Source organism: Arachis duranensis, chromosome 1 (genome assembly GCF_000817695.3).
Source record: "Arachis duranensis cultivar V14167 chromosome 1, aradu.V14167.gnm2.J7QH, whole genome shotgun sequence".
Taxonomy (NCBI): domain Eukaryota; kingdom Viridiplantae; phylum Streptophyta; class Magnoliopsida; order Fabales; family Fabaceae; genus Arachis; species Arachis duranensis.
In genome coordinates this window covers 89,712,494-89,728,993 of record NC_029772.3, presented here as the reverse complement: position 1 = coordinate 89,728,993, position 16,500 = coordinate 89,712,494, and the positions used below count along the sequence as shown (strand labels likewise).

At 36.2% G+C, this 16,500-nt stretch overlaps 1 protein-coding gene and 1 pseudogene across 2 annotated transcripts; both read right to left on the bottom strand.

Annotated features, from left to right (window-relative positions):
• Window positions 1–4,382: 4,382 nt before the first annotated feature.
• Window positions 4,383–7,430, bottom strand: LOC107458080 (BRAP2 RING ZnF UBP domain-containing protein 2-like; annotated as a pseudogene).
• A 1,553-nt stretch (window positions 7,431–8,983) lies between these two features.
• Window positions 8,984–13,188, bottom strand: LOC107496352 (protein CHLOROPLAST IMPORT APPARATUS 2). 2 transcript variants are annotated; one of them, XM_052260758.1, is made up of 3 exons: window positions 11,587–13,188; window positions 10,744–10,899; window positions 8,984–9,206 (listed from the first exon to the last, which is right to left on the bottom strand). In XM_052260758.1, exons 1-3 carry the CDS (start codon window positions 12,652–12,654, stop codon window positions 9,060–9,062), a joined length of 1,371 nt encoding a protein of 456 aa, XP_052116718.1. In that variant the 5' UTR covers window positions 12,655–13,188; the 3' UTR covers window positions 8,984–9,059. The 2 variants fall into 2 exon arrangements, with proteins under 2 accessions (XP_052116718.1, XP_015973072.1); XM_016117586.3 differs by lacking the exon at window positions 8,984–9,206 and adding an exon at window positions 9,961–10,090 and having other exon boundaries at window positions 11,587–13,186.
• Between the last annotated feature and the right edge of the window lie 3,312 nt (window positions 13,189–16,500).

The window sequence follows — 16,500 nt, the reverse complement described above, 5'->3', positions numbered from 1 at the left end:
ATTTGTGTAGAGACTCTTCTTGGAGTTAAACGCCAGCTTTCATGCCAGTTTGGGCGTTTAACTCCCATCCTTGTGCCAGTTCCAGCGTTTAACGCTGGGAATTCTGATGGTGACTTTGAACGCCGGTTTGGGCCATCAAATTTTGGGCAAAGTATAGACTATCATATATTGCTAGAAAGCCCAGGATGTCTACTTTACAACGCCGTTGAGAGCGCGCCAATTGGGCTTCTGTAGCTCCAGAAAATCTACTTCGAGTGCAGGGAGGTCAGAATCCAACAGCATCTGCAGTCCTTTTTAGTCTCTGAATCAGATTTTTGCTCAGATCCCTCAATTTCAGCCAGAAAATACCTGAAATCACAGAAAAACACACAAACTCATAGTAAAGTCTAGAAAAGTGAATTTTAACTAAAAACTAATAAAAATATACTAAAAACTAACTAGAACATACTAAAAACATACTAAAAACAATGCCAAAAAGCGTACAAATTATCCGCTCATCAGCCAGTGTCGTCAGACTCTGAGGAGAGGGTTTGTTTTCCTTCCTTGTTGTGGTCTAGTAATGTAGCCTGGATGAAGCTTCTATTATTGCCCCCTGGTTTGGTGTTGGCTGATTTTGAAAGTGCATCAGCTCGGGCATTCTGCTCCCGAGGTATGTGTCGGACTTCATATTTCCCGAATTGTCCGAGCTGTTGGTACTGGCTGATTTTGAAAGTGCATCAGCTCGGGCATTCTGCTCCCGAGGTATGTGTCGGACTTCATATTCCCCGAAATGTCCGAGCTATTTTCTGTTTTTGTCCAGGGTCCCCCGAATTGTCTGAGCTGTTTTCTAGTTTTGTCCAGGGTCCCCCGAATTACCCGAGGTATTTTTTCATGGTGGGATTCTCAGCTTGGTTGCTCCCTTCTATTTGTGAGGTGATTACTTGTGAATCACTGGCCATTGTGAGCTCCTACCTTCTTAGCTAGCCTTAAACCAGCGAGTAGTGCCTCGTATTTAGCTTGGTCATTTAGCTTGATTTTGCTTCCCTAATTGCTTTATATAATTACGCCTGCACCACTCCCGGTTTCGTTTGAAGAGTCGTCCATGTAGAGTTTCTATTTTGTAGGATTTTCTGGGGTGTCAGTGTACTCTGTAATAAAGTTGGCCAGATACTGTGATTTGATGGCTATCTAGCTTTATGTCGAAGATCGATTTCGGATAACTTGACTGCCCACTGTAGAATTCTTCCTGTTAAGTCTATTTTCTGTAGGATGCCTTCTATGGGCTGGTTGGTCCGAACTCTGATAGCGTGAGCTTGAAAGTATAGGTGGAGTCATCGAGAGGTGAGTATGAGGGCGTAGGCGAACTGCTCTATCTCTTGATAGTTTAGTTCGGCCCCTTGTAGAGCCTTGATGATGAAGTAGACGGGTTGTTTCCCACTTTTGTCTTCTTTAACTGGTGATGAGGCTATTGCCAGACTTCCCACTACGAGGTATAATATGAGCTTTTCACTTTCCCTTGGTTGGGTAAGAATGGGTGGTTGCCCCAAGAACTTTCGAAATCTCGGAAGGCTTGTTTTCACCCCGTAGTCCTATTCAAACCTCTCTCCATTCCTTAATATACCTCTTTGAGGTGTCCTTTGAGATGATTTAGAGATCCTTCCTCCTGCGAATCCTCCATGAACATGTCTCTCAGGGGTGTGAGGTGGACGTTCGACTTGTCCGACCTCTTTGGTGTGAGGTGGACCTTCAACTTGTCCGACCTCTTTGGTGTGAGGTGGACCTTCAACGCGTCCGACCTCTTCGGTGTGAGGTGGACCTTCAATGCGTCCGACCTCTTCGGTGTGAGGTGGACTTTCAACACGTCCCGCCTCTTCAGTGTGAGGTGAACCTTTAACTCGTCCGACCTCTTCGGTGTGAGGTGGACCCTCAACGCGTCCGACCTCTTTGGTTTTGGATTGGGCGAGGTGGTGGGATCTTCTCAGTATTGCATATTTCTTGGTAGACATCCACAAGAGACACCCGAAGGGGTGTAATTGTGGTATTTTCTAGGCTTCTCTCCATGTTGATCTTCTTTTTTCTTGGACTCTTTATCCTTATCCCGAGAGGAGTATGAATGTTCGGTTTTTGAGATCTCTCCTAGTCGAGAGTTTTCCTCCATGTTGATGTACTTCTCTACTCATTCTTGTACCTCGTTTAGAGATGTTTGGGTGCTTCTTGGATATTGAGTGGCTAAAAGGTCCTTCTCGTAGACCATTGATGAGGCCCCTGATAGCTGCTTCTGTCGGCACTTTGTATGCCCAGACATGTTTTATTGAATCTTTCCATGTAGTTGCGAAGGCTTCTCTCGATCTCCTTGCTTGATTCCTAATAGGCTCGGTGCGTGTTTGGCTTTGTCCCTCTGGATGGAGAATAACGGATTGCATCTGAGGCCTCCGTGAAATACATCCTACTTCTGAAATTGCTAAGATGATGGCTTGGATCTGATGTGCCGTCGTACGGGGTCATGTCTGGAGCTTTGAAGTCCTTTGGGACCTTTAGCTTTCATGATCTCTTTGGTGAATGGATCTTAGTCCTTGCAGGGGCTATCCTCATGAGAGGATCGATTAGCTTTGGCCTTGAGATCGGCTTCGAGTTTTTTAGGAGTTTGTCCTCCAATTCCCGGCGTCGCTTTATCTCCCTTTGCAGGTCTTTCTCAGCCTCTCGTTGATGTAGGGCTTCTTCTAGTTGTTTTAAACGGTCTTGAAGCGCCTCCATGGCTCCCGTATTTGGAGAATCCTTTTCGTTGTTAAGTTGAGGAGTATCCTTTGGTGTAGTGTCCGCATTTTTTTGCGGCGTTCTATCCTCTAGATCTGAATCGTGGTCGTTGTCATGGTTGTCCGCCATGGTGGTGGGATGACTTCCAAGTTCCCCGGCAACGGCACCAATGTTCCGAGGGTTACCTGAAACTGTAGGTCAATCTCGGTCGAGATCTTCTGTGTTGGTCGGAGCCGACGTGTCCGGCAGGTGTGTAGCGGCCGGAGCTGGTGTGTCTGACTTGTAAGACTGAAAGTCCTGCTGATCCTTCGTCCCCAGAGGGTGGGGGTACCTGCAAGGGCCTCCGATGCTTAAGTTAGCAAAGGTATTAAGCAGGTATTGAGTAGAATCAGAGTATGAGTTATACATGGGTGCTCCAATTTATTTATAATGGTGAGGAGTGACCTCTCTGGAGATAAGATAGTTATCTTATCTTATCTTATCTTTGAGTGAAGTCATCTTATCTTTAGCGGAACCGCCTTTATCTTTTTGGGCTTTAGCTGCCTTTAGATTGGGCTGTGTTCCTTCGTTGTGGGCCTGCTTTGGGCTCCTTTAACGATTTGGCCAAGCTCTTTGAGAAGAGCTCGGGTATTGGCCGAGCTCTTTGAGAAGAGGTCGGATAGTCTGACCTGAAGAGGTCGGTCGGCTTGTCGCTAAACATCCGGGTCAGACAGCTTAACCCAGGGTATGAACACCAACCAAGTGCACTTATTAAAACTACATCTCATGTATGAATATTATTTTAAGTTATTCAGTATAAGTGTATAACTGAAATTCATATACTTCGACTCTTCGAGTTACGTTACTCTTGTCTTCATTCTTTGACTTCATAGCTGCATTACATGGACATGATATCTTTGTATATAAATAATAACATTACTTCCAACATTTTCTTTTTTCTTGTATTTGAATCAACACTAATTAATATTTTTTATTTGCTAAAAATATTGATCTAATCCCCTAATATTTTACTCTTCTCTTGACAAATAATATGATGTCTTTTGTATACGATATAAGATTACGGCGAATATTTTTCTTTACTCTCTAGCCAGTAGCAAAACTGTGTTAGGGAAAAAAATAATAAATAAAGACAATAAAACATTTTGGGAAACAAGCTTCACTATTGGTCAAAAGGTGAACAAATCCATGTATCATGAGTGTATCATCTTGTTTTGCTTAATTTATACGTAAAAGATAATATATACAAATAGAATTGAAAGCGATCCGAGTTGCTCGACTTACGAATAGCATTATTGTGTTCATGCATTACATAATACACTAAACTGTGATGGTAATCTCGAACTTCATTTCTTCAATTGAATATTATCTCTCCACTCAGCTTCGCATTTCATGTGGCTTGCTAGTTTTACATTTTATCCTTAATAATAATAATAATAATAATAATAATAATAATAATAATAATAATAATAATAATAATAATAATAACTAACTTAATCAACTAACAATTAATCTTTTTTTATCAACTTGTGCAATATGTATCGTCATAAAATTTATCTACAATTTTATTGACTTTGCCATACCTTCATTGACATGATTTATTTGTTTGCATTTTTATGGCATCAATCCAATATTAGTACTCTATTTACATAACTGAATAGATTCAAGGTACACACCACAGTTCGAAACAACAAACATTTCAGATTGAAACATCTATACTAATGGATCCATTTGCACAATTTGTATGAACGCATGAACATAACACGATTGATTCAAATCAGTGTGAGGACTTTAGTCAGATGATTCTTGTATTTATGGATTTTTGCCAAGTTGAGAGTTAGTAGTTGACGAGGATTCCTTTGATGAGGCAGACAAAAGCCCATCTTTGATTTCGTTATGCTCAGGCAACTGTTGTTGTTCCGGCTTCGCATCATCTAGACAAGTCATGAGATATCTTAGCTGCAGAGTTTAAGACAGTATCAAATAGCCGATCCATTTGTGTTGTATGATATGCATAAGTACGTCCTTATAAATATTAAATAACTACTGTACAAGTTTAACTCCCACCATCAACCAATATACAAATATATTAAGGAAAACGGTACTTTAACCAGCTCTTCCAAGCTTGCTACTCTCTCCTCTGACCGTTTAAAGAATTTTTTTTCCTAGAAACAAGTCACACCATTCACTTTTCAGACCTTTGGACCGAATTTCCAACCACTAAAGCTCAAGTAATAGGAATCATTAACACCAGAATTACATAATCAAAATCACTAAAATTTTCAAACAAACATGAAAGCAGTAATTATGGACATTTGGTTTAATCAAAGAATCCTCAGACTAAATAAGTAGCACATAAAGAGTAACTATTTTATGAAGAACACATCACCCATAAGAAAGATATAAAAGATGAAAAAGAATACCTCTCCTCAATCTCAAGCAACTTTGCTTTCCAAGCATCCTCATTTTTAACAAGATTCTTATTAAGCGGTAGACACAAAACACATATAAACATTTGTAATACAATTTCCTGTCTTTATGATATATTAATGAGGTCTTGTGATTATGGAATGGGAATTTTTCATAAGAAATTCTTAACGATGGATTACAACTTATTACCTCCTTCAGAAATTTCTTCTCTTTGTTACATCTGTTAATCTTGGCCTGAATCTTCTGCTGTTTAAGACTGACAGCCTTTTGAACAGCTTTAGAGATTTTTCTCTCAGTTTCTTCTTTTACCTCTTGCAACAACAACTCAAAATACTTCAATAAACACATAGAAAAGTGAGCAAAACGAGGATGTTGGACATGATACAGCCTCAGCCGATTCACTGTAAATGACTACTAGAATCCACTTACAGATTTTTGGTTTTCAAGTTGAGTAGCAAGCAACTCATTGTACTCATTGACAATCTGCAAATGTAAAAAATAAAATTAAACATACAGAAGCCAAGATTTCAGAAAAAAACTATTTGACTAGTTTTGCAACATTACAGCTTCAACTTTACTATTAAGTAACGCCTCGCTCATAGAATTATCTTCACAGCTGCAACTTCCACACCCATTCTCTGCATGAACACAGTGAGTGTTCAGCTCAACCAACTTCCCATCGGTTTTGGACTGAATAAGTCTATGAACGTAGTTGTCTCCCACAAAATCCCACACACGTTTGGTTTCCACATCTAGGGCATAGCAATGTTGTGTCTCTTTCCAGTGCATGATGGCATGTCCTGCTTTATATCTGAGACACCATTGTCTCAGGAATAAGATACATATGGCTGAGATACATTCAGGATAGAAGCAGTATAAAAAATAAGGGTTGAAGAGAAATTCTCTCACCTTCCACAACCAACAAACCCACATATAATACATATCCAAAGGTTCTCAGTGTTCCGACAAACAGAACATATGGATTTTTCTGCTTGCTGTTGGCAATAGCGGTACACCTGAATAAAATAGTGGGAAATTACTAAGCAGACAAGTACAGAGATTCAATAACTAGCACTACATCAAACTTATTTAGACATGCTAGCTAAATTAATGAAAAGTCTGAAAAGAACAATGAATTCAAACACCCAACCTGGCAAGCACGCAAAATAGTTCAAACAGGAAAGTCAAGTGTACGCTATGTACATGTTAATGAATGTGATGCACAGAAAAAAAATTGGCTCTAGAGGGACTTACAGGACAAGAAGAATCAGCCCATTTTGATATGCACGAACAATGAAAGGAATGATTACATATAGTAGTGAGAATTCCACTGGTGTCTTGATCTAACGACTCTGCAGACAACACAAAATACGGTTAGAGTCATAGATGGTGATGGATAATATAATAGTGAGAGTGGGCAATGCATATCCAAAGGGGATGTTGTACCAAGGCAAACTGGACATGTGGGCTGTTCAGTGGAGGTAGCATTGGATGGTTGGGCATGTTCAACGGAACCAGTGTACTGCACATCCAACGTGAAAAGAACACGGCAAACCTCAACCTACAATTGAAATAAGAAGAACAAGTACGAGGCAGTGAGAGAGGCAGCTAATGGAGAAAAGAGAATGGAGAAGGACCTCCAGAGAGGAGAAACGGCGGCCATTGTAATGCTTGAACAAGCTGTCGGTGGAGCCTTGATCATTGAAGCGGATCAAAACGCTGTACTGATCTTCCGTTCCATCCATTCTGAAGCAAGAAGGAAAGAAAGTAAGAGAGTAGTGAAGGGAAGAACAGACGGGGGAAGGAGGTAGGGTAGTACCTGACAATGCGCATCTCAAGGATGTGGTGAAGGAAGGTACCACAGAACTGGCAGAAGTCGCGTAGGTCATGTGATTGGGGACACCGATGACGCAGACGAAGGGTTTGCGTCCAAAAGGGAAGGTAGAAAGGGGATCTTGGTCGGGGAAGAGATGCATGAGGCCGCGGGTTTCCTCGATCCTAGGGTTTTCAGAGGAGAAGTTGAAGACAGAGGTGAAGAATGATGAAGGCTCCTCGTTGGGGATTGGAATTGGAATTGGAATTAGGATTGGCAGTGATGAAACGGCAGTGCTGGAACGCCAGCTTGTGGACAAGGCTACACCTAATATTCAAACTTACGCGCGCACACACGTCTCTTAATCTTAATCACCTTTCCCTCTTGCTCCTGCTCCTCCACTTTTCCTCCACTGCTCCTGCTTTCTTGTTCTATAGATGATTCAATAACTTTCTAGTTTAAGGTTCTCCGTAACTATATGATTTGGTTGTATGTTGGGTCTTATAAACCATAAACGCTCAACATGTTTGATCAAATGAGATGGTATATTAATGTTATCCATCAAAAGCATTAAGCATGCCTTTTTTTTTTTTGACAGAAAGCATGTCTTCGACTATGACTCCTATATATGTATGGGCTTTGTTTTCGGCCGTAAGTGGTAACATGTCCTCTCTATGGACCTTGTACTGTGTTGGGGAAGCAAGTGCTCATCAAAATTCACTGTGCCACTCAATACGGCGTTCTCATCCAAATACTCTCCCAACTTCAACTCCTCCATCTTTCCATTTCCAGCAGTAACGTCTTTCCATTTGGAAACACTCTTGACATCACCATTATTGCTCACGTACGTAACCGAACCACAATTCTATATGCTCTTCTCTTCATTACTCACATTCACAATTATTCCATTGTTCTACAGATGGGTCACAAATGCAGCTTCATAGTGAAGGATCTAGTCAGAAACCTTAGACAAGTGGCTATGCTCAAGGAAGAAGAATGTCAGCACCTACCAAATATACCAACCAAGTGCACTCATTAAAACTAAATCTCATGTATGAATATTATTTTAAGTTATTCAGTATAAGTGTATAACTGAAATTCATATGCTTCGACTCTTCGAGTAACGTTACTCTTGTCTTCATTCTTTGATTTCATAGCTGCATTACATGGACATGATATCCTTGTATATAAATAATAACATTACTTCCAACATTTTCTTTTTTCTTGTATTTGAATCAACACTATTTAATATTTTTTATTTACTAAAAATGTTGATCTAATCCCCTAACATTTTACTCTTCTCTTGACAAATAATATGATGTCTTTTGTACGATATAAGATGACGGCGAATATTTTTCTTTACTCTCTAGCCAGTAGCAAAACTGTGTTAGGAAAAAAAATAATAAATAAAGACAATAAAACATTTTGGGAAACCAGCTTCACTATTGGTCAAAAGGTGAACAAATCCATGTATCGTGAGTGTATCATCTTGTTTTGCTTAATTTATACGTAAAAGATAATATATACAAATAGAATTGAAAGCAATCCGAATTGCTCGACTTACGAATAGCATTATTGTGTTCATGCATTACATAATACACTAAACTGTGATGGTAATCTCGAACGACATTTCTTTAATTGAATATTATCTCTCCACTCAGCTTCACATTTCATGTGGCTTGCTAGTTTTACATTTTATCCTTAATAATAATAATAATAATAATAATAATAATAATAATAATAATAATAATAATAATAAAAACTAACTTAATCAACTAACAATTAATCTTTTTTTATTAACTTGCGCAATATGTATCGTCATAAAATTTATTTGCAATTTTATTGACTTTGCCATACCTTCCTTGACATGATTTATTTGTTTGCGTTTTTATGGCATCAATCCAATATTAGTACTCTATTTACATAACTGAATAGATTCAAGGTATATACCACAATTCGAAACAACAAATATTTCAGGTTGAAACATTTATACTAATGGATCCATATGCACAATTTGTATGAACGCATGAACATAACACGATTGATTCAAATCAGTGTGAGGACTTTAGTCGGATGATTCTTGTATTTATGGATTTTTGCCAAGCTGAGAGTTAGTAGTTAACGAGGATTCCTTTGATGAGGCAGACACAAGCCCATCTTCGATTTCGTTATGCTCAGGCAACTGTTGTTGTTCCGGCTTCGCATCATCTAGACAAGTCATGAGATATCTAAGCTGTAGAGTTTAAGACAGTATCGAATAGCCGATTCATTTGTGTTGTATGATATGCATAAGTATGTCCTTATAAATATTAAATAACTACTGTACAAGTTTAACTCCCATCATCAACCAATATAAAAATATATTAAGGAAAACGGTACTTTAACCAGCTCTTCTAGGCTTGCTACTATCTCCTCCGACCGTTTAAAGAATTTTTTTTTCCTGGAAACAAGTCACACCATTCACTTTTCAGACCTGAGGACCAAATTTCCAACCACTCAAGCTCAAGTAATAGGAATCAGTAGCACCAGAATTACATAATCGAAATCGCTAAAAATGCCAAACAAACATGAAAGCAGCAATTATGGACATTTGGTTTAATCAAAGAATCCTCATACTAAATAAGTAGCACATACATTGGAACATAGTAGAAACCAAAGAGAATCTAGAGGCCCATAGTGTGAAGCAAGTCAAACTGTTAACTGTTATAGAATCTTAGCCAATTAACCAACTTGAGTTGGTTGAGTAGTCAGTTTACTTATTCGCTTAATTTGAATTTTGTCTTGTATAACAGTAATTTATTGACTAATAGTAAACTCTTAAATAGAATTCAAAACTGCAACAGATTAGTTCTTAGCTTATCGAGTTGTAGCCAATTATTATTGTTGTTGGTGTTTTGTTTTTGTGAGTTCTTCATTGCTTTATCCTAGTCTTAGGATGCCTCTTTTACCACTTTGGTTCTTTCAGTAAAGGAAGGAAGAATACCGCAAAAAGTGAAGAGGAATTTTTTAAAGAAAAGGTTACAAGAATTAAAACTTTATTTTTAAAAGGAAGGTCACAAATAAGCATGTTCAACTGTGCGCATTTGAGCTAGAAATCGCCCTCCTAACAAATCGTCCCTGCCACATCACAAACAAGGTACACCTGTTACCTCAAGTCTTAACACAATGAAGAAGCCATAATTCAATTTTATGTGTTTTTTTTTTCCTTTTAAACTTACAAATGTTTGTTTTAGTCAAACCTCCCCTTAATTATTTTTAAGTTATTAAACAATACTTCGTTGCTTAACTGTCGGACACAACACTAAAATTGAAAATATCGGAACCCTTATAGGGATTTACGTACGACTCATGTGACATGGTAACGTAGATTTAACATTATTACCTTCTTTTTTTGCCCTCTATAAAATTAAAGAATCTCGAGAATAGCTTTATAGATAGAGAATGAGCAAGTCCGTAACATATTTTAGGACTTATTAATTGATTGAAAATAAGAATGCATATGAAAATGAAAATCCTAAACATAGCAAATAATTTGAATAAGATAGATCCTCAAAAAGTTGGACGAAAGTGAGCAAGCACGCTATGCTAGGGTCCACTCTCCATAACAAAAAAGAAATACTCTCGATCTGTGACGCACCTCATTACCAAATTGTTATCACTATCTCAAAATCATGAAGGAGATTTTGTTTTCCCCTTTTGTGACACATAAAATACTGCTAAAACATATATATAATTTTTGCTGGAATGTCCTGAACTCAGCTGGGTCGTACCTGCATTCTGGGCCGTCGATCTGCGTTGACCTTCCTGACTTGGTACCTGATCTTCTTCGAGAAGAGGCGTGTACGCCGCTTTTCTTTGTAGCGAAGCACGCTAGCCTCTCTCATTCCCCCATTCTCCCATAACAAATCGATTTGTGACAATCGTGCCTGCACCAAAGTCCAAAACAATTCAAAACCGTTACAAGCTGTAATTATTACGTGCTTCGGCATCATAATACACACTCATACACCCTTCAACCGTGACATCTCTTGCACAATGTATTTTCTATTTTCAATTAAATATTTAACATAAATATTTCCTCCTCATAATAAACGAACGTGTTCGGAATGGTACCACCACTTATTTGGAAAAGGCTACAATAAATAATAAGAAAATGAGATCTTGTAAGGAAAAACAAAAACCTTTTGTAGGCCAACCAACGAAGGGAAAGTTGGAAACAATTAATTAAATATTAGTTTAGGGAATGTTTTCAAAAGCATAGAACTTTGGGAAGTAAATTAAATAAGAAGGGAGCATGATATGCATGAAAGTATGAAATACTTTTTATTGTTGAAGAGTGAAAAGGTGTGATTCTAACGCTCCACGTGATTAAAATGCCGACCAAATAGTGAACTCCAAAGTCCAAACTTTGTAACTTGTATAATTATGAATTACTATAAATTATAAAGTATGTCTAAATTTTTGAAATAAGTTAATCTAATGCAACAAAAAATAGAAGTCAAATTAACATAAGGAAAAAGACAATTAAAAATAAACAAAGGAAAAACTTTGAGGGGTTTAAGGAATTAAGGTGCCAACAGTAATAAATAAAAAAAATATGATTAGAGACGTACGGTGACGTCATTTCCCGGCAAGTCGGAGGCTGAGCCGTCGTCGCCGAACGGCGAGCCCCTGTCGGACCAACTATCCCTGACACCGTCGTAATTCAATTTCAACATCAATCCGGAATTCAATTTCGGAACAGCGGCATGAATATTATTCAGCTTCGGAAATTCATCGCTCTTATTCTTCACCTCAACGCTCGGTTTCTCCACCTTCTTCTTCTTCTTCTTCGCCTTTTCAGCTGCCGCAGCCACCGGTTGTTGCGGCGCAGGCTTGTTTACGGCCTTAGGCGATATCTGAAGGATATCAACCGCCGGGAAATTCCACCAATTGCCGTCGTCGGCGCTTCGGAGAGCCCTCACTCCGGCCCTCCGCAACCCTAGCCGGAAATCCAGTTTCCCGCCAAAACAACTCCACGGATTATTATCCGAAGAAGCTCCATCAATGGAGGACGATTCCAATTCTACCCCGCTCCCCATGATGCTATCAATTCCCTCCTCGATTTCCTCGTCGAGCATCGATTCGGCATCGAAATCGTCTTCTCCGGCGCAGCAATGGTTATTGTTATGGTCCTCCAATTCCAAGGAATTCACCCTGGAGCTTATCTCCCCTGGGCTCTGGCATGGCTTCTCGTGCTGCACACTCACCACTTTAGGCTCCACCGCGAAGCACGACGGCTTGTACTGGTGGAGCAGAAACGACGACGTATCGAACACCCTGAACGGCAACAACAGGTCCGACGAGTCGTCCAAAAACGACGCCGTATTGGAAATATTACCGTTACTGTATTGCGGCGATGGTTTGGCGAAGCTTTTGAGGGTGTTGGATGAGAAGAGGTTGGGGTATGCGGTGGAGAGAAGCGCCGCGGCTTCGTTGTAGGTTTGATTGGGTCGCTTGCGAGCGGTTCTGGGCTTACGCGTGGAGATTGCCAGCTGGCTGTTGCTGGATTCGGAGATTGTTGAAGACGGTGATGATGAAGTGTGTGAAGTTCTGGTGATTGATGAAGATGTTGACTTAACGAATTCGAATTCGAAGCCATAGGTTCTTCCGCCAGCTCCACTTAAACACGATGATGACATTCTATTAATTCTTTCTCAATTTTAGAAATTAAGAGCTAGCAGCTAAACATGGTTGATGGAACAAAAAGTACAAAACCCTAAACCCAGAAAGTACAAGAACTTAAAATAAAACAAATGGAAGAAAAGGCCAAAGAGAGTCTCCGGAGTTGAAGGATTAAAAAACAATTCCGGCAAGAAAATATCTAAGGGACTGGATTGGTAAAGTAAAGTAAAGTAAAACCCCCCAGAAAGAGTAAGAACGAGGATTGGTGTGTTGGATTGAGAGAAAGAAAAGAAAAAGTTGACCGATTCCGGAAAAGTAGAGAAGTATTTAATTTGAGAGAGGAATTGAAGGGGTTAAGAAAAAGAGGAAAGAAAAGACCCGTTGGGGTGTCTATACATATAGGCAAGTGGCAAGATGTAGAGTGAGGAAGAAAGAAGAATGGAGTTATGGAGATGAGTAGCAACGGAGGAAGAGACAATGCTCGGTTTCTCTGCTATTCCTACTTCTCAGTAGAGACCACTCTCCTCTCTTCTACTTTTACCCCTTCTTTCCTCCAATTATTTTACACTGTTCTTTTACTATTATATCCTTCAACCCTTCTATATTCTCACTACTTTCATGCTTTTTCATCTTTCAATAAGTATCTATGGATATGCCAAGTGAACAAAGTTAATAATTGAATGAAATCAATGAATTAAATAAATGTGAATTTATCATGTACTTACATGTGTTTACAGTTACAAAACAAAAAGTTTTTTTATTAAAAGTATAATTTATTTTATATTTATTAAATAAAAATATTTAATTTTTTTTATTAATGATAAATTTATTATTTGTTTTAAAAACACATATTAACTAAATTCATTAAATAATTATAATTTTGAAAATAAATTTTATGCACCTGAGCCAGCCTTGCTAATCAAAATCATTAATTTAAATTAGTAGCCGTTTTGTATCCAATAATTTGTATATGTATTAATTTTCTTCCAAAACAAAACAAAATATCTATTAAAAAAAAAAAGCTCAAATAAAATACATCAAAAACTTTTATATTCGGTAACGCAAATCTTGAAGTATAGTTTAAATATTGACCTTTCAAAAATCTTGCTAAGAATATTAGCACGTACTTAAAACAAAATATTTTATTAAAAATGATAAGAAAATATAAAAAAAATTATATAATGTTATTATCTTATGTTTGGGTAATTTGGTAACTGAGTAATTAAAATGTTAAGGATAGAAGAGCCAGGAAAGAAAGTAGGCAAAGGATTATTATTTGTACCCCATACCTGCAAAAGACAATGTTATGGGAAAGGCTCCTTATCTGATGACATGGAACAGTGTGATTGGATGGTTTAGATTTTCTGGGGCTTACATGGCATATGCTTTAGCGGTTCTTGAGTTGTTCACGTGTATGAAGGGAAGAGGTGGGTTTTTGGATTTTTGGATTTTTATCAATGATTCCAACCTTTTTGGTGTCTTCCCCATTACATCTGTGGCACTCAATCATACTACGTTTCCCTTATTTTGTTCATTTACTTCCTTATTAACAATCTTTTCTCACCTATTATCCTCTATTTTCCGCATTATCACTCTTGTTGCTACTTATGTTTTTATTCCCAATTTGCATTTTCATGTTCCTTCTCTTAATAAATCAATTTTAATTCATTCTTAATAAACTAACCGTTATATGTTTAAATCTCCTTCAATAAATTAGATTGTCCATAATGTTAATTTATAGTGTATTTATTGTAAGGGAAAATTAGACTTTTCACTAAATTCTTTAAATAGGACACCTAGTTTTATATTTTATAAATAAAAAAATGTTATGTAAAAGTAGAACCAAGTAATTCAGTATATACTTAAGGTATTCATGTAGTTGATTTACTTTTATTTTATATGTTCACTAAATTTAAATTCCGTAAAATAATGAACTAAAAAAACCAGTGACACATCGCCGACCTTAATTCCATATGAATAAGCTAAGAATAAGATGGCTCCATCAATAAAATTATCGGGTGGGATAGGGGTATTTATTTTCCATTATTATTGTGCCCATCTGGTGGGATGGAATTATATATTTTTTTTGTGAAATAAGGGAATATTAAAACAAATAAGGGTATATTATATTTCTATGGAGAATTCTCATAAATAAATTTAAATAGCTTAAACAAAATGGTATAAATTATGGATTAAGGTTTAGTAATTAAGTTTTTTTTGAAAAAATAGTTTAAACAATAAATATTTATATTAAAAATAATTATGAATAAATTATTTTATATTTAATTTTTTAGTTTTAAAAATATTTATTTTAAAAAAATGTAATAAAAAATATTTTTTAATTTTTTCATAAATATTTAAATAGATTCTTAAAAAATTATAATTTAATTTTAAAAGTTATACTAAATATTAATACTAATATTTTTACAAATAAAAAATTAAAAAAAATTATTTTTAAATTTTTCAAATAAATCTTAAAAGAAATATGAACAACCATAATTACACTATTTTATATATAATAGTTGATGGATTTTTCATGTGAATAGATAGTAGTACTAAATACTATTATATTTGTTGAAAGGAATGAGTCCGGTGATTTTTTGTTTGTATTTCAGAGATGAATGTCCTTTTCCCAATTAAGATATTTGGGAAAATATCATATTGTATCTTCCAATAAGATGAAGTTAAAACATTCTTGAAGAGATATTTGTCTATTTTATATTTTCATCGCTATCTCCGATACCAGTAAAATTGAAAGAGCCTTGATTGTATCCAGAATTATATTTTTTACTTTCTGTTTCTTTTTTCTAAAAATAATAATATAATTACTTTTTTTTCATTTTTACCATAATAAAATAATTAATACTATCGATCCTAATTATAACTTTAATTAAGTGTTAAATTTTGATTTAAAAAGAAAAATTTTCAGGTCATTCCAATTGATAAAATATTGCATTTTATTCCTTAATCATATTATTATATTTTATATATATATAGTTGAATAACTGCATATAGAAACCCTCCAAATGAAATTATTTGAAGTAATTAATTAAGTAGCTACTCATGTGACAGATAGAGTGGTGATATATTTATAGGAAGAATTGTAAATGTATTAAAAATATATTTCAGTTAACTTAAAATTTTTTCAATATATAGTAGTTGATATTTGGTAGTACCTTATCACAAAAAGAGGGTGACGTGGAATCCCTAGAGCCATTGAAGTTGGATAAATGAATGATAGAGGAGCGTACGATTAATATAAGGTAGAAATTAAATCAAAACATGTGACCATAGTCTCCATATGAATTTAGTTGAGATCTTCATGTTATCTTAATATTATCTTCAACTTCATCATCATATAAGCTTTTCAACGAGTGGATATGATTGCATTTGCCACAGCTAAGACGCAATCTCCGCCATTGTGGACTTGACGATTTTATATTCACTTAGTGCAATTATCTTTACATTAATGCTATTTTTCAATAACATACAATAATACATCATAATCATAATCTCACTACAATCCACGTACTAACATAAATTTCATACCCATTCCACGTATTAAATTATAGTAAATTCTTACAAATTTGGGATTACGGATATCACTATTGATTTTTGCTAATTTTTTTCTGTGTGCATATATAGTTATTTTGGACTAAGCAGTTTAAGTTCACGAAAAAAAATGACATAATTAGTTTAGAAATTAGTGTTTATTAATACGAGAATATAAATTTTTTAAAATTATATTAATCTCAAAATTATAGATTATGGCATAAAAATTTATAATATTAAACTACTTTTAGAGAAAAGTCATAAAATATAAATTACTTTGTCAAATTACTAAAAAGGTATTTAGTGATACA